Genomic DNA, 22,428 nt, shown 5'->3' with positions numbered 1-22,428 from the left:
CCCCAGAAAACAACGCTTTAGTCAAAACGAGCCATTCGTTATAGTTCTTGAAAAGGGATTTTTAAAAAAAAAAAACGAAATATCTCCCTTTGGAGTGGAGTTTGAGATTTGTAACTTTCTAGATCTTTTTTATGCCCAATCATACACACTACACACTGACTAAAATTAAAAAAGTGAAAAAGCATAATAGGACCCCTTTAAATTAGATATATATTTAAATTAGTAGATGTTTTTGTTGCACTCTGAGCAGTTATAAAATGAGGACAAATAAACAAGCACAAATTTACACTAAATAACCCTAGTAAAAACATAAATTGCTCCAATCGTAAAATGTAAAGCAAAGTGACAAACAAATATTTCTGTATAAAATTCTGTAAAATGTTAATCGGATTAAATAAAACTGAAGAAATGATCAAACTAGTTCATAAACTAGAACATTTTAAATCTAAAAAAACTTTAAAAAGCTATTGAAGAAACTAATGAATGTCAAGTCAACAGCTGTGCTGCTTAAATACGTGCTAGATTATATAAGCAAAAAACTTTTTTACTAATGCAAATTGAGTCTACTTTTTCTTGTTTCTTCTTTTCTTTTGCATGCTGCTGCTCAGTCTACCATGTCTCTGTTCATTTTCCTAATGGATTTCTCACTGCTCACATTGGCAGTTCTGTTCCTTAGCCATCAGCAGTTTTCTTAGTGATAAATCTGTAAAGGGGAGGGGCAGCACGTATAAAATGACTGTTACTCAGGGTTTCTCGAGAGATCATGATTAATGGAATCGTTGCTAATTTGTTAATTCATTTATTCGTTTTACTTGAGTGGAATGCATAATCAACACAGGAGTTGAATTTTTTTGCCCTCTCTGTCTTACAGAGACATTAGTAGACTCGCACAGCGAGGAATCCGACTCGGATCAGTCAGACGTGCCTGAGATGGACTCTGAAATTGAACAGGAAACACAACTTACTTACCGACGACAGGTCTGTGATGACATGGTTAAAAAAGACATTGTTTAATACATGATCATCAAAACCTGATGGGAGGTCCTCCCTTGGGTCTGAATTCCTTAACACATTCTCCTCAGTTGTGTGTTTTGGGAGGTTTATGATGATGTTTTTTGGCCCAGGTTTACAAAGAAGATCTACCTCAGCTCAAAGAGCAGTGTAAGGAGAAGCATCGTGCCATGGCTATGAAGAAAAGGGAACGAGCTCCAGCCAGTGGATTGAGGTTGCACTTTATTCATGGGTAAGTGCTTCAATAGATCCCAAACAGCATTGACAGCCATCGTGGTTTCTTATTTGAGGAGCTCTCAAAGTACTGAACAGATAGCAAATAAATCATTACTCTCCAATGTCTGTCTCCCAAACATAAACATATAGTGTACTGTTTGTACTAGTGCTGTCAAATGATTAATCGTGATTAATCGCATACAAAATTAAAGTTTTTGTTTGCATAATATATGTGTGTGTTCTGTGTATATTTATTATGTATATATAAACACACACACACACACACACACACATACAGTATATATTTTGAAAATATTTACATGTATTTACATGTCTATATTTATATTCATATAATTTATATTATAAATAAATATATTTAATATATAAACATAACCTATTTTTCTTAAATATATACATGCATGTGTGTGTATTTATATATATATACATAATAAATATACACAACACACGTACATATATCATGTAAACAAAAACCTTTTAATCGTGATTAATCATTTGACAGCACTAGACTTTGTACACAAACCAGCAACCACGTTACAAACAGCCTGACCACTGTGACCTGCTTTTTTATACAAGGACTTTTTTGTTGTTGTTAATTATTATTACACTTATTTACAGTATTTATAATATAATGTAATGTAATGTAATATATGTTATGATATGATGAGGAAGTAGAATAGCAACAATTATTCTTAAACACCAGAAGAACAACAACTGACAACTAATGCTTGAAAAATAACTAACATTTAATAGTCTTAATAATATTAATTTAAATAATTCAACATTTTTGATATTTAAATATTAATATTAATATCAGTGTAATATTAATATTATGAGTGGACCTCAGAGAAACAAATAAAACATTGAAAACAGTGGGTGATAATTTTAAATAAATGTAATATTATTTTTAATTTTTTAAATTATTTTAGTGCAGTCAAACGATTAATCGCATCCAAAATAAATATTTTTGTTTTCATAATATATGTGTGTGTAATGTATATATTTATTATGTATATATAAATACACACACATGCATGTATATATTTAAGAAAAACAAGTTATGTTTATATATAAAATATTAATAATTATGTATAATATAAATTATGTATGAATATAAAAATATATACATGTAAATATGTGTAAAATATATACATGTATGTTTGTGTATTTATATATACATAATAAATATACACAGTACACACATATATATTTTGTATTGAGTATCTGCTGATACTGAGTCCTGATCCAATACTTGTATTTTCCTAGTGCTTGGTGCACAATTCAAGTACATTAAAGTCATAAAGTTATTCAAACTTCATCTTTCAAACAATCCAAATTATACAGGGATGTGCAGAGTATCTCAGAGACAGGGGCTCATGTAAATAATTACAATTAACAAGTTACTACAGTAATATGTAACGTCAGTGTTCGAACTATACCGTGGACTTTGGGGGAGCCCACTTTTTTTTTTTTTTTATAACGGGGGGGGGGTTTGTGCGCTTGCGCGTGGGGCTTACAATGACTTACAACGATACATAACAGCTACATAAGCACTATATAGGATAAATCACTATACAGGATTTACCCTATTATACTTTATCGACACGAATTAATAGGTGAAACAACAAACAGCCACCCACAAATAGTCTATATACAAAGCCTGATGCTTTGAGTTCACATGAACAACGGTTAAAGTTACTCATCGTCAGGCTACAGAAGAATACCATACTTCCTCCGTTCAATTAGGCCTAAGACATTGCAGACCTATAACAACCCAGCCACAACACATAATTGCGAACAACATGCCTTACCTTAACACAGAATCGACCACAGAGTCCAACGTTTATATTTTTTCTACGAATCTTTGAGTTAACGTTTACTAAACATGAGTGGAATTTGCACCGCAGCGCCCCCACATCTGGATGCTCATGACAAGAATAGCATGTATAGTTATCTTTATTGAAGTGAATTAGGTTTAAATCGCCGTCATGCATGAATGAATGATATTTTTGCAATTTTACACATAATAATCCACGATGATCACATTACACAAAACTGAAATTGCACGTCAAAATAACACATTGTCAGTATTTTTTGAGGCCCCCCTAAATTTCACAAATCACGTTTTCAGGGGAGTCCATGTCTTATTAAGGGGAGCCGAGCTCCCCCTAGCTCCTCCGTAGTTCGCACCCTGTATAACGTCATCTCAAATAGTCTGACGGCAGATAAAAGTAAGCAGTAAATAAATGACTGTCGAGTGATTTGTTACTAAATTGCACATCAAATACGTTAAACACGGAAGGTGCTAGAACAGACCTTGTTCTAAGATGAACCTTAGTCACCCTTAGAGACTATAGAGCAGTCGAGGTCAGTTCACACATCTTATAAAGGTTGTCTCCAGGTTGATGTTCTTTGACTTTACCAATACCTTCAAGATCAGCCTGCCTCTCTGACTCAGACGAAGCTCAGAGTGATGCATGTGGACACCCCCACAGTCTGCTGGATTATTAGACCTTTCTGACAGCCTCCAGCTGTGTTCTGGAGGAGATGGTTACCAACGCTGAGGTGTCTCAGGAGCCGTGCTGTCTGCTTTCCTTTTCACCCTTTATATGGCAGACTGAAGGTTGTTAAAACCAGCTTACGCCACAAGCTCATGCTTTCCAGCTGCTCTGAAATAAGTTGGAGTGCAGGAAGAAAGTGCTGTTCACGTGTGGAAGTTGTGCTGGAAGATGGACTGGGTTTAACTCACAACACAGCTGGCCATCAGTTTTGGTCTTTTAAAGCTCAAATGTGCTAATCCTTCTCAGAAACCCTCAGATGAACTCAAAGGCCTTCAATGACAACCACAGCTGCATCCAAACCAAGGTGAACTGCAAATGTGTAGCATTTGTTTCAAATGCATCCGTAGGTCATCAGATGGATTGAGGGTTACGGATTAAAGTCTAAGAACAGTAAGCATTGTAATTGCAATGTTGCAGCTGTGCATTGCCTACTAAAGTAGACCTGGATCTGCTTTTAGTGGATGAAGAGATGATGCTGAGAAAAAAATTCAGTGGTTTACAGAAGCAAGTCATAGATATGTATAGGTAGATGCCACATTCCACCGCTCCAGACATGTTGATGCATCCGCCATCTTGGACTGGTCGATGTGCCATCACTTAACAATAAAAATTAATGAGTTTTGTCAATCAATGAGATTCCACACCATTGCACAGCCTCTGGTTGTAAAAACCACCAACATTTAAATTCCCAAAGAGACTGGATAAACTTTCACAGGTAAGAATGTGTTGGTTTGTGTTTTTAATATGTATTAACTCAATATTGCAGCTTTTTAAGCTATTGTTTATTGTGTTAGTTTGCTGTATTGTGTTAGTTTAGCAAAATCATCTGTTAAAGTCTATTGCAGATATAGATATTCATACATGCGTATAACTGGGGTTGCAAACACACAAGGAAACTTGCCCTTCAGTGTTCACTAACCGGCTTTGACTGTTCCAGTACGATGGACGTCTTATGTATCTACCTAAACATTTCTATGGTGAAAATTCATCTTTGCATCATCCTTGACCTCATAATGCTTCATCAAAATGTCATGGATGTTCTGGTGAAAGTGACAGATTTCTCTCTGGTGATGTGCTTGTCCAGTCATTTACCCCGTCCCTGCTTTGAAGTGCAACGGCTATATCGCAAGATTCAATCAACCAACAATGCACAGAACCAAGTCCTTGCCCTACATTTATTTCATTTTCAATAATCACAATACAGAAGAAAATATATTATGAAGAAAATACATTTCTGTTTCGTCTCGACTTCAAAAACCGTCTTTGCAGAGTCTCTTGGTAGATTTGTAGACATGCAGTTTTTAATAAAGTATGTAACCCTTCTATTGGTATTTATGTATTCAGTTGGCGCACAGGAGCCTGATGTCCCAGCTGCATGATAGATTGAGAATTAGGCTGAAAATTAACTTATGGTTTCTCTTACTAAAGTACAATTCAAAAGTAGTAGAAATATCTACGGCCTCCAAAAATGTACAGTTAGTCAGTAAAACCTTAATAAATCCCAGAATGTTTATCTCAGATTAATAAAAATGATTGATTACACTAAACCAATATCAAGAAAATAAGATAATCACAATAAAATACCTCACATTATGAAATAAAATTATTCCCAAATTTGTTGTCTTGTGTCTCTTTTAAACCACAATGACCCTTGTCTACGTGAATAAACAAACAATGAGGGGGATCTTCAAATCGCAACAATCAGTCACAGACAAGTACAGAATTTTCTGTATCACAGCAATCGACTACTAAATGAATCACCCTGTTCGGTTCCTTTCAACGATTCAGTGTAGACGTGGAAGTGAACTGAATCAGCAGTCAATGAATTTCAATCCGGCAACAGTTTAGTCAGTTCAAACAGAAAAGTCACAAATGTAGAAATACCCGGGTATTTTTACTAGTTGGGGCCCTTTATCGTTGGTGCACGTATGGCATCAGTTCGGCAACAATAAGGTATATTCAGATGCATTCGCATTACTCACGAATCTGTGCAATTCTCACTCAGCAACACAGTGATTTCTCCGGCAAAATCCCTTTTTTCCTGCAATATCATCCCTGAGGAAGGCATTAAGAGTTGTAGTAGATCGCAGTTCCACTGGTGGAGAGAGCGAACAAAGGAAGTCTTTGCTGTAGTCTATCTGGTTTCCCGTGGCAGCCGTGTCCCAAACCTTCCAGGCCTGCTGTTCAGCAACGATCAATTTAGTCGACGGATTTCAAATCAAAACGACTAAAATGCCGGTCACACCCACAGAGCATTTAACTATTTAACAGTTATACTTGTTATACCCTTGCTAACTAAACTTAATCAGAATATTTCCAGATATCATTAGTCTCCGTGTGCGAAAAAACAGCTGCATCACGATTCTCCTTGCTCTTCTTCTTTGTTGCTGTGTGTGTGTTTTTTTTTAATAATATTCAATTTTTTTTTTAAATTTCAATTGAGTGACTTATTCAGTGACTCACTCAAGATTTAAAAAAGCTTTCACGTGTCGCCACCTACTGGCTTAATCATGTTACAGAGTAAATTGTTTTGGTAAATGGAAACATCCAAATTCACTTGAAAACAGTTTCATTCAGACAGATATGTACATCCATGCATAACAAAAAGTGACTTATTTTAGGAAATTGTGAGCTATGGTTGAGGAAATACTTGTAATAAATGTGTGTGTAAATGTGTGTTTCAGTTACAGAGGTTATGACTGCAGAAGTAACCTCTTCTACACTCAGACCGGTGAGATTGTGTATCATGTGGCGGCTGTGGGAGTGGTGTACAACAGACAGCAGAACACACAGCGCTTTTACCTGGGCCATGATGATGACATCCTCTGCCTGGCCATCCACCCCATCAAAGACTATGTAGCCACAGGCCAGGTACAGTCAGCTGCATAAACGCCTGTCTGTGTCATCAACAGCATACAGAGCAGAGATATATATCTAGTGAATACATCAAAAATACTTCAGTTCACTTTATGGTCGCATTATGGTCAGGGCACATTAACATCAGTGTTTGTTTCTTATCCAGGTGGGCCGTGACTCTTCTATTCATGTATGGGAAACAGAGTTTTTGAAGCCATTGTCTGTTCTTAAAGGATTCCACCAGTTTGGGGTCTGTGCACTTGACTTCTCAGGTATGCAGTGCTAATTAGTACTAGGGTTGCCAACTGTCCCGTATATTGGGCTTAATTGATGTGTCCCGTACGTGATCTCCCTTGTCCCGTTTGTTGACTGCTACGCTGATCTAACCATTGACTGATGCAACAGCAGCAGTGCTGATCACGACACTTGAGAATGATCACCGTCACCTGTCATCATCCAATCACAGCCACTCCCACACGCAGTATATGTAGAGGAAGGCTGCAGAATCCTCTGCTGGCTGGTCGCTCCCACTTTACAGCAAGCGGCGGTCACGCTAATGCCAGTTCCCTTGTTGTTTTGACTTCAGCAAATCAGTTTTGGCGAATGCAAACAACGTTATTATTTTTCATGAGTCCAACATCCAGCCGAGCATAAAAACTTGCAATCTACCTGAGCCGTGATCAGTAAGGAATTTGTCTTTCACTATTGTAATGTTGTTAAATAGAGAAAAACATTTTACATTTAAGTAACTTCTAGCATATTCTTAACCTTGGACCTTATTCTTGAAACACAAAAATGACCAATAAAAAAAGTGTAGCCCATATCAAATCTATAAGTCGTCTTTAATACACATGCACACACACACACACACACACACACACACACACACACGCACGCACACACACACACACACATATGTATATACAGTATGTATGTATGTATTTATGTCCCTTATACACCATGATTTTCCCGTATTTTCCTTTTCTGAAGTTGGCAACTGTAATTAGTACTTAGTTAATTAGTAGTGTTAATGAATACTATAGTGATAAAAACCCATTCCTGGGGTCAAGTCTGGTATCCTGATTATTAGTGGCAAACATAACTAATACTGTTGGTTAGGAAGTTGATTAAAGATTTCATCTTTCATGTCAGTGTAACATATATCTTGTCAATTTAATGCATCATCAATAAAAATAGTTATAAATTTCCTTAAAAAACAACTTACTGGCCCCAGACTTTTGAATGATGGTGTATATTCTTCTATTATGAAGTGAAAACTTGTGAAGTGGAGTGAAGAGCCAAAGTATTGTACAAAACGAAGTCCCTTGGAGATTAAAATGATCTTTCAAATACTAACAAATACTGATCTTTTAAATAGCTCCACATTCTGACACATCTAAAATAATATGACTCATGGTGTCAAAGTATCCATGAATCAAAGTATGAATAGCATAGTATTTCCAGTCTGGAAAAGAAATAGGTCAGTCACCTTTTGTGTGTGTGTGTGTATGTACTTTGAGTAGAATATATTGTAGAATCAAGTTCTGCTAAAAATAAAAAGTTTTATTTGTTATTATTATTATCTTAACAGTGGGGGATGAACTGTTTGACACTCAGAACACATTTTATCTGTCTGCAACAGGGATTTCATAGCAAATTTATCTGAGCAGGTTCTCTATATTCCGATCTCTATTATATTTATGCATTTGGCAGATGCTTTTATCCAAAGTGACTTACATTGCATTTAAGGTATATACATTTCTATTAGTTATTGCATTACTTGGGAATTGAACCCATGACCTTGGCACTTGAAAGCACTTTGTGTTACTGTTTAAGCTACAGGAAGGCCTGTTAAGTCTTGCACATACACGTTCCGTCCGCATTACGTCATTTTTGTCATCAAGAGGGCTCGCTGACACCCCGTCCGTGTGCAGGCAATTTTTTGAGACCGCGCGGATGGTGCCCATACAGCAGCACATGCGCGAGGTGAATGTTGAGACAGAGTAAGTGGTACTGCACATGTGTCGAGCTCGTCAGTCCGTGCTCATCCGCAGTTTAGTATACTTTGAAAGCTGTGCGTGAAACAGAACGCGGAATGTGAAGTAAACCCGGGCCTTAAGTGTCACAGTCATTAACTTATTTTGTGTTTTCATTTAGTTTCTGTCGTTCTTTGATTAGTTCATTCAGTTCTCCTGTGTTTGATTAGTTATCATCCTCACCTGTCTGTCTCTCGTTATCTCACCCTACTCAAGTGCCTCTTTCAGTACTGTTAGCTGCCGGTTTATTAGTTGTGTATGCTGCTTGTGTTATCTTGGGTTTTGTATGAATCTTTATCATCTTGGATTACTATTAAAGGTGCTGTATGTAGGATTGACACCAAGTGGTTGAACTAGGTATTGCAGTCCAAATTCAAAATATTGGAGAGGGTTTTTGTCACCCGGTCCCTCCTCCTCAGACTTGACGCACACGCAGGTTCCCAGATTGACGACACCAACAGAAATGAGCGCTTTAAGCAGTCTCCATCTCTCAAATGCATCTCCAATATTTATTTTGCTTTTATTATACCGTTGTTGATCATAAAGTTTTTTGGATGGATGTCGAGGCTTTTTAGGATGGGCAGAAAGTTCTATTTCCCGCTCTGACCCCTTTCATTTGCCAGCTTCCATGACTGAAATTAAATACGCTGTGTTTCCCGCCAACTGGCAACCCGGGGTGTCGAAATACAATTGGGTTAACTGGCAGTGGGCGGGTTTCACAAATCAAAACAGAGACCGACATTCCGGCCCAGAAAGCACATTTTCAAAGAAGAATAACTGACTGTAGCATTGTTTTTCAGATAAACAAATATGTTAACTTAGCATGTTTCTTAAATATCTGCAAACATATTATGGTATTTTTATGCTTTAGTAGAGTCAAAAACGTACATACAGCACCTTTAAATGTTATTTAGCTTCCTTCCTAAGAGCGTGAAAATAAGCATGTGAAAGTCACAGTAATTATCTTACAGAAAAAAATGGATAAAAAATATTGTTGACTTACAAATTTCTGTCCAATAAAATAATGTCTAGAATGAATTTCCTCTTCCAATATTACTTTTAAATGATTGACTAGCAATAACTAGAAGTGAATTAAGTTTTTTTTTCTCCAAGCTGTGGTGTAAACTAAACCCCTAATGGCTATTTAAAAAAAAATAGTTTGATATCTCCCATCTTAACTTTCTGTTTCAGTAGGAATATATTAAAAGTAAATTGCATTTGTCAAACTATTTCTTGGGGATTTAAAATAAATGTTGTGCTTTCTTCACCAAGCAGCCAACGTTTTTATGACACTTTTTATTTCTTCAAAATACTTTTTCCCAGATAAACTTTATTCTTTTGTCATGTTTATGTATGTCATCTAAAATATATTGGCATCAGTCCATTTTAGCAGATTAGTGTCTCAACACTTCTTCACGACATTAGCCTGTTTATCCTGCAGTCTCTGTCTCAGCATGATCATTATCCAAGGAGAGATTCGTGAAACCCACTGCTGCCATTTCCCTAAGGAGTGATTTTCATGATACGGCTGGTTCATGGCAACTAAGGGATTGTTTTATCCTTCTATCACAACATTCTGTGTTAGATGTTAATTAAAGTTTTATTTATTTATTTGTTGTATTGTCATTTAAATGGCAGTATCGGTGTTGTATCTCTATAGTGCTTATATTAGACTTTTTATGTGTTTTAAAATCCCACACAGTAAGCTGCAAGGGTCCATAGAATATTTCAGAGAAAATGTGTAAAAAAATAATAAATAAAAAAAATGAACACATACATACATACATAATAATTTTTTAAAAATGGTCAAATTTCTTACATGAATCAAAATTATTTTATTCTGTTGGCAGACATCAGTTTTATGTTTCTGGTGGATCAAATAAGATACAAGATAATAAGATAAAACATTTTCCCCCAATATAAATGGGTCTTTATACATTAAATATAAAACTGTCTTAATATTTTAGAAACCCTTAAAACTTGCCTAATAAAACAATATATAAAGCATGTTCAAAACATTATTATTATTATTATTATTATTATCTAACCCTAAGTATTACACAGAAAAGCTCTGGCGAGCATCCAGAACATCCTTGGAATATGGTGGCAACAACTTAGAATTTCTTCAGAAAATTATGAAATCTAGTATAAAACAGCTGTTGCTACCATTGGTAACACTTTACTTGAAGGGGTGTGCATAAGATTGACATGACACCTTCATAATCATGACATGACACATGTCATGAATATGAAGAAGGTTTTATGCATGTTTATGACAACTGTCATTAAGTGTCATTCGCTCAGTTATGTCATTTGTAATGCAAATATGACATTATTTGACCTAACCCTAACCTAACCCTACCCTAACCCCTAACCATAGCCCATAACAAAGACATCTCAAACAATGTCATCTTTGCATTAAAAATTACATGAATGCGAATGACACTTAATGACAGTTGTCATAAACATGCATAAAAAACCCTTCATATTCATGACATGTGTCATGTCATGGTTATGTAGGTGTCATGTCATGATTATGAAGGTGTCATGTCAGTCTTATGCACACCCCTTCAAGTAAAGTGTAACCGAAAATGTGTAAAAAAATAATAAATAAAAAAAATGAACACATACATACATACATACATACATAATAATTTTTTAAAAATGGTCAAATTTCTTACATGAATCAAAATTATTTTATTCTGTTGGCAGACATCAGTTTTATGTTTCTGGTGGATCAAATAAGATACAAGATAATAAGATAAAACATTTTCCCCCAATATAAATGGGTCTTTATACATTAAATATAAAACTGTCTTAATATTTTAGAAACCCTTAAAACTTGCCTAATAAAACAATATATAAAGCATGTTCAAAACATTATTATTATTATTATTATTATTATCTAACCCTAAGTATTACACAGAAAAGCTCTGGCGAGCATCCAGAACATCCTTGGAATATGGTGGCAACAACTTAGAATTTCTTCAGAAAATTATGAAATCTAGTATAAAACAGCTGTTGCTACCATTGGTAACACTTTACTTGAAGGGGTGTGCATAAGATTGACATGACACCTTCATAATCATGACATGACACATGTCATGAATATGAAGAAGGTTTTATGCATGTTTATGACAACTGTCATTAAGTGTCATTCGCTCAGTTATGTCATTTGTAATGCAAATATGACATTATTTGACCTAACCCTAACCTAACCCTACCCTAACCCCTAACCATAGCCCATAACAAAGACATCTCAAACAATGTCATCTTTGCATTAAAAATTACATGAATGCGAATGACACTTAATGACAGTTGTCATAAACATGCATAAAAACCCTTCATATTCATGACATGTGTCATGTCATGGTTATGTAGGTGTCATGTCATGATTATGAAGGTGTCATGTCAGTCTTATGCACACCCCTTCAAGTAAAGTGTAACCCTACCATTTCATTCAACTACAGCTCTTTACACTGATAAAAACATTTTAATGTAACATTTATGTTTAATGTATATCCTCTCCTGGTTTATTGCTGTAGGTTTATATAGCAAGGTTTCGAAGAGCGTATACCTCTTCTTACAGTCTGAAGCGTTTGTATTCCCCTGTCTGGATGTCTTGAGTTCATAGGTAGTGCAGAGCTCTAGCCGACTCCTCCCTGGGGCTTTCTCTGGTAGAGAGGATGCTTGTGCGGGTGGAAGTAAATAGGGCCTGACAGTGCAGTCACTGCTCAGTGCACTGCCCACTCCACATCGGGCCTAATGCAAAACTGCAGACACCCACTGTCCCCTGCGCTGCTAAATTCACCACCGGCACTCAGACAGTGGAAACAGCACAGCAGACAGGTCAATTACAGCCCTACAGTGCCTATTGCGAACCTTTAAACTCTTAAAAAAGACTGAAGGCTGTTCAATTCAACCTTTTTGGAGTTAGCAAAAGAATCCCAAATACATGTAACAATGTACATGTCTCTGTTTTTCATTTAAAGGGGAAGTAAAGACAAAATATTTGTCATTAAAGTCAACCCGTACATGCCAGACAAACTGATAACCGCTGGAGTGAAACACATGAAGTTTTGGCATAGAGCAGGTAAGACTATGGCTATGTCCGCATTAATCTGGATATATTTGAAAATTATGCTTTCGTTTAAAAACCTTCTCCGTCCACAGAGTTTTTAAGCATTTTCCAAAAGTTGCTCATTCACAATGACGGCATTCCATGTATGGTCTTAGGGGGGCGTTTACACAACACCATTTTCACCAAAAAACGTACATTTATTTTTATGTATTTTGACTATTCGTTTACATGACAACAACATTTTTGGCCTGAAAATGCAAACTTTTGTAAATGGGTTTCAAAGTGTATGTTTTTGAAAACTATACTGTTATCGTCTCCGTGTAAACTACAAAAACACAAATTTGTGAAAAAGACGATGTCGTGCGCATACATATTACGTGTTTGCGTGACATCGCCAACTACTGGCCTGGCATGCATAATACAGCATTTTAAGTTGTTTTTACAAATCCATGTGAACAGGGTCATCTGTAAAACGTAACAATTTTTAGCATATCTTTGTCGTGTAAACTTACACTAAAATGCAACTGTCATCCTCTTTTGCCACAGGGCAGCAATTGCGAGTAAATATTGTGTCAATTTTGCAGAAATGTAATAAGAAGATTATCTTTGGCAAAGTGAATAACAAGCACAACACTGTGGTACAAACATATACAGTGGGTACGGAAAGTATTCAGACCCCCTTAAATTTTTAACTTTTTGTTATATTGCAGCCATTTGCTAAAATCATTTAAGTTATTTTTTTTTCCTCATTAATGTACACACAGCACCCATATTGACAGAAAAACACAGAATTGTTGACATTTTTGCAGATTTATTAAAAAAGAAAAACTGAAATATCACATGGTCCTAAGTATTCAGACCCTTTGCTGTGACACTCATATATTTAACTCAGGTGCTGTCCATTTCTTCTGATCATCCTTGAGATCGTTCTACACCTTCATTGGAGTCCAGCTGTGTTTGATTATACTGATTGGACTTGATTAGCAAAGCCACACACCTGTCTATATAAGACATTACCGTTTTTGAATACGTCTTATTTTTACAGTCCACACTACAGCATGTCCACTTGGAAGAGCATCTTCAAAAAAGGTGGACGATGTCTTAGTGTGGACAAAAGGCCAAAACTTAGAGGAAAAGATGTGTTTTCAAATTTATCCGGACATCTTGTGAACCTCTTGTGGCGTATGTAAATGAATGTACACTTCTACTGCCAGAGATCACCTCACAAACCTTTGCTGTTCTCAGGTGGTGGACTGATTGGGAAGAAGGGCAGCATGGGAAAAACTGAAACCATGATGTGTGCAGTGTACGGCTGGACGGAAGAAATGGTGTTCTCAGGAACCTGCACGGGAGACATCTGCATCTGGAGAGATATGTTCCTGGTGAAAACCGTCAAAGCTCATGATGGGCCGGTGTTTAGCATGCACGCCCTGGAGAAGGTATCAGATTTAGCTTCAAGTAGGAAACAGCATGGAGTTACTATCCCTTTAAATATTTCCGAAATATAATGTGAATGTATTGTTGCTAAGGGTTTTGTGACTGGTGGAAAGGATGGAATAGTGGCTTTGTGGGACGACACGTTTGAGAGATGCCTCAAGACGTATGCCATAAAACGAGCGGTGCTGGCCCCAGGCTCCAAAGGTGAGGACATCCCTTGCATTATTTCAAAGACAATTTAGATATCACAGATGAGACACCTCATACACTGTGAAAATAATATTAATATCTATCTATCTATCTATCTATCTATCTATCTATCTATCTATCTATCTATCTATCTATCTATCTATCTATCTATCTATCAGTGTGAATAACTTACGCGATTAAAGCCATTCAGGTCAAATACCTGCATGTATTCTCTAAAAACATTTGGTGTGTTTATTAAATAGAAAGCTGAGGTCATGGATGTGTGTTTATTTATAACACGTCCCTTCCTGCAGGTTTGCTTTTAGAGGACAACCCCTCCATTCGTGCCATATCTTTGGGTCATGGGCATATTCTTGTAGGAACAAAGAACGGAGAGATTCTGGAGGTGGAAAAAAATGGGCCCATAACTCTTCTGGTTCAGGTAAAGCACAGATTCAGCTGTCAGATTTGCTTGACAAGCCATGAGACATGAACATTTTGGGACACTCTGAGAAGTAAGACAAGGGCTGACGGATTTATTTCGGTTGGTCTTGTTGATTCATTAAACAGGTCTTTTCAAGTCTTACCCTCAAGCTGCCTGTCATGTTACATAAACTTTGCATCCCTGGATGTGAACCTACATGAATGCAGAAATTAGTTTAGGATGGGTGTCTTGGTCGTGAATTACACGTTTAAAAAGGGCAATTTCTCAGTCACTTCAATCATGCGTGTAAGTAATCATATGAATAAAATTCAAAACTTGAATACAACGATTGACTGAATTGCAGTTTAAGAATGATGTGATGTTTTTGATTGCTTCATTTAAAAAATAACTAGAATTTCATGAGAAATTAAATAGAGTTTTGCTATTTAATTATTAGGGTGTTCTGGATGGTTGCCAGGTTACTTACTGCTCTAAAAGGCTGAAATACAGTACCTGACTTTTGCCCAGATTTTTGCCCCCGATTTACAGTCAGGACAAGTTGGCGCTAGCTGCCGAAAGTCAGACAACTCTGCAGATTTAAGTTGATGGATTTAATAGAAAATCACGTAGTGTATGATGGTCACTTTTAGCATCAGGCTATGATTCCCTCCAGTCAGAGGAGATCAAGCATGTTTGCTATTTTGAGCCGACATAAAAACACATATGTTTTCATTTGTCATGTGTTCATGTGTTCATTTGTCACTTGACACAGAGTTCTTCAGCAATGTTTAGCTGAATAGAACACAGAAGTAGCAAGAAACAGATGCAGTGGCGCAGTAATACTGGTGTTTATAGGTCACAGGTGTGTGTTGAAAGAGTATTTTACAACTTTGAACAACTCAGCCAATCATTAGACAAGTACCGGAACTATCTGTTTTATAATGCATGATTACTGTCATACCTTGTGCAAGGTATGCATGAAGGCTTTATATTCGTCATATTCAAAAAAGCCTCTCTGATATGTCTGACACTACCTACTTCTGTTCACTGTGACAGTGAGCTGGTAATATGTATTACACAACCATTAAAAAAAAAAAGTTAAATCCCCATAACAGTTAATCTATTAAATTCACAACACAGTAGGTCTTTAAATCTGAGGCATAATGATCTTTGCAAGAGAAAATAAAACTCTATCGAAACCTTCTTTAGAAGATTGATGTTTCATTGGTTGATTTATGGTTTATGGTTTATACCGAATCCTATTAGTATAGTAATTTTTTTCTAATATATACAGTGGTTTCAAGGCATCTTTTCATAATGTTTAGATTTATGGTTTTCACTAAGGTTTTTTTGAGTTTTGAATGGGCCTTTCTGTTTAATTTAGTTTGAACCATTTAATGTTCTTCAGCTGTTTAGAACAGACTTTTAGAAATTTCAGTCTTGAGTATGCCATCTGTTTTTGTCTTTAAAGGGGTCATATGATGTTGCTAAAAAGAACATTATTTGGTGTATTTGGTGTAATGAAATGTGTTTATGCGGTATAAGGTTAAAAAAACACATTATTTTCCACATACACACATACCACATACCCCGCCTTTCTGAAACGTGTCGATTTTTACAAAGCTCATCGGTCTGAAAAGTGAGGTGTGCTGTGATTGGCCAGCTATCCAGTACGTTGTGATTGGCCGAATACCTCAAGCGTGTGACGGAAATTTTACGTCCCTTAACATACTGTGATGCCATGTCCAGCCGGAGCGACGAGACAAAAACATTAAAACCCATTATAAACGAGGCATTTGTTGCATCCAGTGGGGACATAATTACGGATTATAATGACTTATATTGTCTTTTTACGCATTGCGTTGCGTAAAAAGACAATATAAGTTATGTTTAAAACGCAATATAAGTTGCGTTTTAAACATAAAACCATGTCTGCATTTGTGATTGGAAAAATGACAAACAACAAGCCCTACTCTACACTGCTCAAAACTTGTGTTTGAATCATCAGTGGCAAATGCTTTAAATATAAAAAACGTACTTACAGTCTGTGAGTCAGAACAGCCGGTATTGTAGTCTACTCTCCCAGGATCAGGAAACAGTCCTCCATAAAATGCGCTGCACACATCTGAATATTTGGGTTGAACTGTTCTGGAACAGTGTTGTAAATACAACTTAACCACTGATTTCTAGTCGTGGCAAAGGAAAAAATTAAATCGCATCATATGACCCCTTTAAAAACGTTGGTCATACTTTTTAAGAAACAGAGAATTTATTTACATTTGAAATACAATTAAATTAATATTGCCCTTTCACTTACATTGTTAGAATGTTTTATTTAAAATTTAGATTACAGCAAGTATTGTAATATTTGCATACTGTGATAGGTGTTCTGCCTGTTTGAATACAAAATTGTGCAAAATACATCTAATTAACCACATGTATTGCATATACCCGTCGCCTACTACCTGTACTTGATTTTTTTTAAACTCTTTTCTCAATTTTGTTGTAAACAGTGGTATTTTCTTCTAGAAATACAAATCTACTTTTTAAAAACTCTTTTTCCGTATAGCAGCACCTGTAAATGACCCTGATAATTGAATGAGACCCCTCCCCCCCACCACTGAACCACTTTGTGGTGTTGTGTTCTGCACAAGTGTTCAGAGACAAACAAAATGGTCAGAGGCTGTGGTTATGTAATAAATGGTAAATGGCAGTAACTGCAGACTGGACAAAAATAGTGTCAGGCACAGTAATTGATTACAGGTTGGTGCTTGTAATTGAAGTCATTAGTTACCTACTAAATGTTATATATCAGTTGGTGCAAACCCTCCATTGCTTTTTGTGAGCTTGTTATTTTGTCAAGCGATTATTAGGATGTAGAAATGAACAAAAACAAAAACAACAACAAAACTACATTAAGCAAGTAAATGCACTTAGTCATATATAGATTTTTATAGGTCCTACTTGCTGCTAGAATTTTTTTAGCTTGATTGAATTCTCATTTATTGCACTCTGAAATGCTTTTGCGGAAATCCTTTTATGGATCCTTTGGGTGCATCAGTTTATGGAGAATAAACTGAGGGGATATTCTCTAAAATTAATTGTGCATGCTGACAGTATTATTTATTTGCATGTGGATTATTTTAGCATCTGATTCACTTAAAAAACAAAAAACAAAAAAAACAAATCAGGTATAGCCGCAAAGAATTTGAGGAGGATATGGCAGACTTCCATGATTTGACATACTGGGACTGTACAGCATCACTCCACCACTGTGTTCCAGACTCCTGAATCAGCTCTCTAACACCATGTGTCTGATATATGCCCAGTTATAATGGTCTTCTCCATTATTTTGTATAAATTACTGCCACCATGCTCACTAGAAAAATGTAGATGTACTCTTTTAAATCAAATTTCTCAGGCGGTAAAAGCGTGATGTTATTTGCTCACTTTACAGTCTGTCATGAGCATAATAAAGTAGATGTGTTTGTGCTGAAATGACAGTTATGTTAATGTGTTAGCAGCATATATTAAATAGTGTGTGTGTGTGGACTGTATTTAGGTGCGCTTGAGCTTGCGGTCACAAACTGATGGCCGGACATTCTTCAGGATTTTCTGATAGAGTGCAGAATTCATGGTTCCGTCAATTATAGCAAGGTGTCCAGGTCCTGAAGCTGCAAAACAGCCCCAGATCATCACACTATCACCACCATGTTTGACTGTTGGTATGATGTTCTTTTTATGAAATGCTGTGTTGGTTTTACGCCAGATATAACGGGACACACACCTTCCAAAAAGTTCAACTTTTGTCTCATCAGTCCACAGAATATTTGCCCAAAAGTCTTGGGGATAATCAAGATATTTTTTGGCAAATGAGAGACGAGCCTTTGTGTTCTTTTTGGTCAGCAGTGGCTTTTGCCTTGGAACTCTCCCATGGATGCTGTTTTTGCCCATTCTCTTTCTTTTTGTTGAACAATGAACACTTACCTTAATTGAGGCAAGTGAGGCCTGCAGTTCTTTAGATGTTGTTCTGGGTTCTTTTATGACCTCTTGGATGAGTCGTCGTTGTGCTCTTGGGAGTGATTTTGGTTGGCCGGCAACTCCTGGGAAGGTTCACCATTGTTCCAAGTTTTCTCAATTTGTGGATAATGGCTCTGACCATGGTTCGCTGGAGTCCCAAAGCCTTCGAAATGGCTTTATAATCCTTTCCAGACTGATACATGTCAACTGTTTTGATTCTGATCTGTTCTTGAATTTCTTTAGATCGCGGCATGATGTGTTGCTCTTTAAGCATGCTTCACTTTGTCAGACAGGTTCTATTTAAGTGATTTCTTGATTCAACAGGTCTGGCAGTAATCAGGCCTGGGTGTGGCTAGTGAAATTTAACTCAGCTTTCTAAAATAATGTGGTTAATTGCAGTTCTTTCATGATTTAACAGGAGGGGGCAATTAATTTTTCACGTAGGGCCACGTAGGTTTGGACAGCTTTTTTCCCTTAATAAATGAAATCATCATTTAAAAACTGCATTTTGTATTTACTTGCATTATCTTTGTGTAATATTTAAATTTGTTTGATGATCTGAAACATTAAAGTGTGACAAACATGCAAAAAAATAAGAAATCAGGAAGGGGGCCAACACTTTTTCACACCACTTTTTGTACCATGCTGTAAACATATTTTTTTCTGCTGTAAATTTGGGCATTTTATCATGGGGAGTCTATGGGATTGACTCCCTTTTGGAGCCAGCCTCTAGCGGCCAGTCGATGAATTGCAGTTTTAGTCACTTCCGTGTTGGTTTCACGAGAGAGACCGGAAGGTTGCCGCTTGGTTACACTTTATTTTAATGTTTCCTTGTTGCAGTGTAATTATCCAAGTACTGAACGATATTATTAACAGCGTGTACTTGCTATAGGTTTAGGATTAGGAATTTTAATTTACACTTTATTTTAAGATGTCCTTGGTGCAGTGTATTTATACATATAAGTACTGAGTAGTATCTAACTACATGTGCTTACTGTATGGTTAGGGTTAGGATTTGGGTTTGGCATAATTAGTTGTTATTATAATAGTAAGTACATGTAACGTGTAGCAAGGACATCTTAAAATAAAGTGTTACTGAATTTTGTGTAGTGTTAGTAATTATGCATAATTTACTGTTATTACTATAGTAGTGCAACAAGGACTCATTAAAATTAATGTGATTACGAAATATTGTAATATGAGTAAAAGTAAAACTTAGGGATGCTCATATTGACTGTTTAACCACTAACCGAATGTAAGAACTTTGACCGATTAATACTATCATTTAAACCGTTTGAAAGGTATTTTTAAAATTTTATTTTTATTTTAATTTTTTTTTTTTTAGGTTTGGATAAATGGTTATCAGAGAGTGTATCCGTGAGTGAATGCATTCAAATTCTGAATGGATTATAGCATAGAAAGCGCGCAAAGAGTGCTCCCCTTATAATCACTAAAAAGCTGTCACTCTTTTTAATTCATCTCAATCTCACAAGTTCCAATTTAATATTCGAATCTTATCAGTTAATGGTTAAAGTTTGTATAACGAGCAGTAGGTGTCAGAAAATTTACCTAGCATCCTTAGTAAGGCTCAATAATCTCTTGAAATAATATACCAGGGATGAGTTGGAACAGCAGACTAGATCAGGGTCATATATCGAATATTCACAATACATTTTACTGCTAACATAAAGTTAAGCTACTGTACAGTGTGATTATTACAATGAATGTGCTTTTTATTTGATCATCAGTTTTCCTAAAGAGTGTGTCATTGGACTAGATTCACAGTCCTTCCTTGCCTTGAAAATATGAGTGCTAAGATGTTTGTTTTTTTAACTTCAGTGGAAAAGAAATAGTGGTAATGTACCCTATATGTACCCCTATAAAGAAGTACACTATAGCATACTTTTGAAAAGAGTGCTTGTTACAGAAATAATCTACTTAGGTGTGAACTGAATGTTATGGTTTCGGACACTTATCTACAATTAAATGATAATGTATTATAGGTTAAAGCACACTTAAGTAGCCTTTATTTCATTAATATTATATTATGTCCAAGTACAGTTCTATAAAATTATGCTTTTAAGATTTGAAGTAGACAACAAATGCACGTTTATTACAATTAAGCACTCTTCCTCTTCACAAGGATTGGAATAGTAAGTGAATTTTTTGTGAATCAATTTAAACCCTGTTTTACATCAGTTCATAACTATAAAAAAATACGGTCATCATTTACTCACCCTCATGTCTTTCCAAACCTGTATGACTCAGAACTTGGACTATGGAACATAAAAGAAGATATTTTGAGAAATGCATATTTTCACAGTTTTCCCCCATACAATAGATAACCAATGATAACCAAAAGTGTTTTTTCCCATGCCTAATGCCTTCTTTTGTGTTCTGCAGAAGAAAACATGTCATACAAAGTCATGTGATCTATCCCATTCTGGTATCCCTTGAAAACCAACTAGTCGACTAGTCATTCAGACAGCCCCCAAAATATGTTTCGCACATCCTTATTATACTATATTACATCTAAAAAGCCTTACAGCAGTTAAACCACACTAAGGGTAACTACTATGAGGTAACAAGGAGAAGTAACTATATGACAACTGTAGTTCTTCACTAGCTTGTTTTTCAGTGACATAAATTCAAAGCACACATGCATTACTGTCTACAAAACGCCACCTCTGTCTGATTATAAATAGCTCCTTATCTATGTACTCTTTTTGTAATTTGTATTCCAAGCTTAGCCTACACAATGCTTGACCTCGATATGCTTCAGAAACTCAATTTGCGCTGAAAAATATACCTTAAGTGAAGAACACTCAGCATGCAAATTAGCCCTAAGAGCATATTGATTGCCTGAGGGCAGAATCTCTAAAGGGGAGGGTTGCAGTACATTTTTGTAGAGGAACGACTGCTGCTCATACAAAGGATTCTCTGTAGACCAGCGATTCTATCAAATAATGCTTGATAGACCAAATCCTTAATATGAGCTATCGACTCTTCATCAAACCTAATTAAATTATATTATGATTATTATCCTAAGAGTACACTGGGTCTTTGCATATTTACTTGGGTAATGAACAATGATAACTTACTTGACAATGATTAAAGGGGTCATATGATGCTGCTAAAAATAACATTATTTTGTGTATTTGGTGTAATGAAATGTGTTTATGCGGTTTAAAGTTAAAAAAACACATTATTTTCCACATACTGTAAATTATTGTTTCTCCTCTATGCCCCGCCTTTTTGAAACGCGTCGATTTTTACAAAGCTCATCGATCTGAAAAAGCGAGGTGTGCTGTGATTGGCCAGCTATTCAGTGCATTGTGATTGGCCGAATACCTCAAGTGTGAGACGGAAATGTTACGCCCCTCATCATACTGTTGATGCCGGATCCCGGCCGGGGCGACGAGACAACATTAAAACTCATTAAAAAGGAGGCATTTGTTGCATCCAGTGGGGACATAATTACTGATTATAATGACTTATACTGTCTTTTTACGCGTTGCGTTGCATTGCATCGCGCCGCGTAAACATAAAACTCTGTCTGCATTTGTGATCAGAGGAATG

At 36.2% G+C, this 22,428-nt stretch overlaps 1 protein-coding gene across 1 annotated transcript in view; it reads left to right on the top strand.

The window, feature by feature from the left end:
- The window catches only part of LOC107561663 (echinoderm microtubule-associated protein-like 5), a 124,969-nt gene that overhangs the window by 54,023 nt on the left and 48,518 nt on the right, over positions 1 to 22,428 (top strand). Inside the window, exons 12-19 of the mRNA XM_016246135.1 lie at positions 872 to 978; positions 1,125 to 1,243; positions 6,491 to 6,677; positions 6,829 to 6,941; positions 12,691 to 12,791; positions 14,025 to 14,218; positions 14,309 to 14,420; positions 14,720 to 14,866. Of these exons, the coding sequence (XP_016101621.1) occupies positions 872 to 978; positions 1,125 to 1,243; positions 6,491 to 6,677; positions 6,829 to 6,941; positions 12,691 to 12,791; positions 14,025 to 14,218; positions 14,309 to 14,420; positions 14,720 to 14,866 (1,080 nt within the window). The remainder of the gene's footprint in view (positions 1 to 871; positions 979 to 1,124; positions 1,244 to 6,490; positions 6,678 to 6,828; positions 6,942 to 12,690; positions 12,792 to 14,024; positions 14,219 to 14,308; positions 14,421 to 14,719; positions 14,867 to 22,428) is intronic.

Source organism: Sinocyclocheilus grahami, unplaced genomic scaffold (genome assembly GCF_001515645.1).
Source record: "Sinocyclocheilus grahami isolate Dianchi unplaced genomic scaffold, SAMN03320097.WGS_v1.1 scaffold787.1, whole genome shotgun sequence".
NCBI lineage: Eukaryota > Metazoa > Chordata > Actinopteri > Cypriniformes > Cyprinidae > Sinocyclocheilus > Sinocyclocheilus grahami.
Note: the sequence above shows the minus strand (reverse complement) of the source record. Positions and strands in the feature narration are given on the sequence as shown.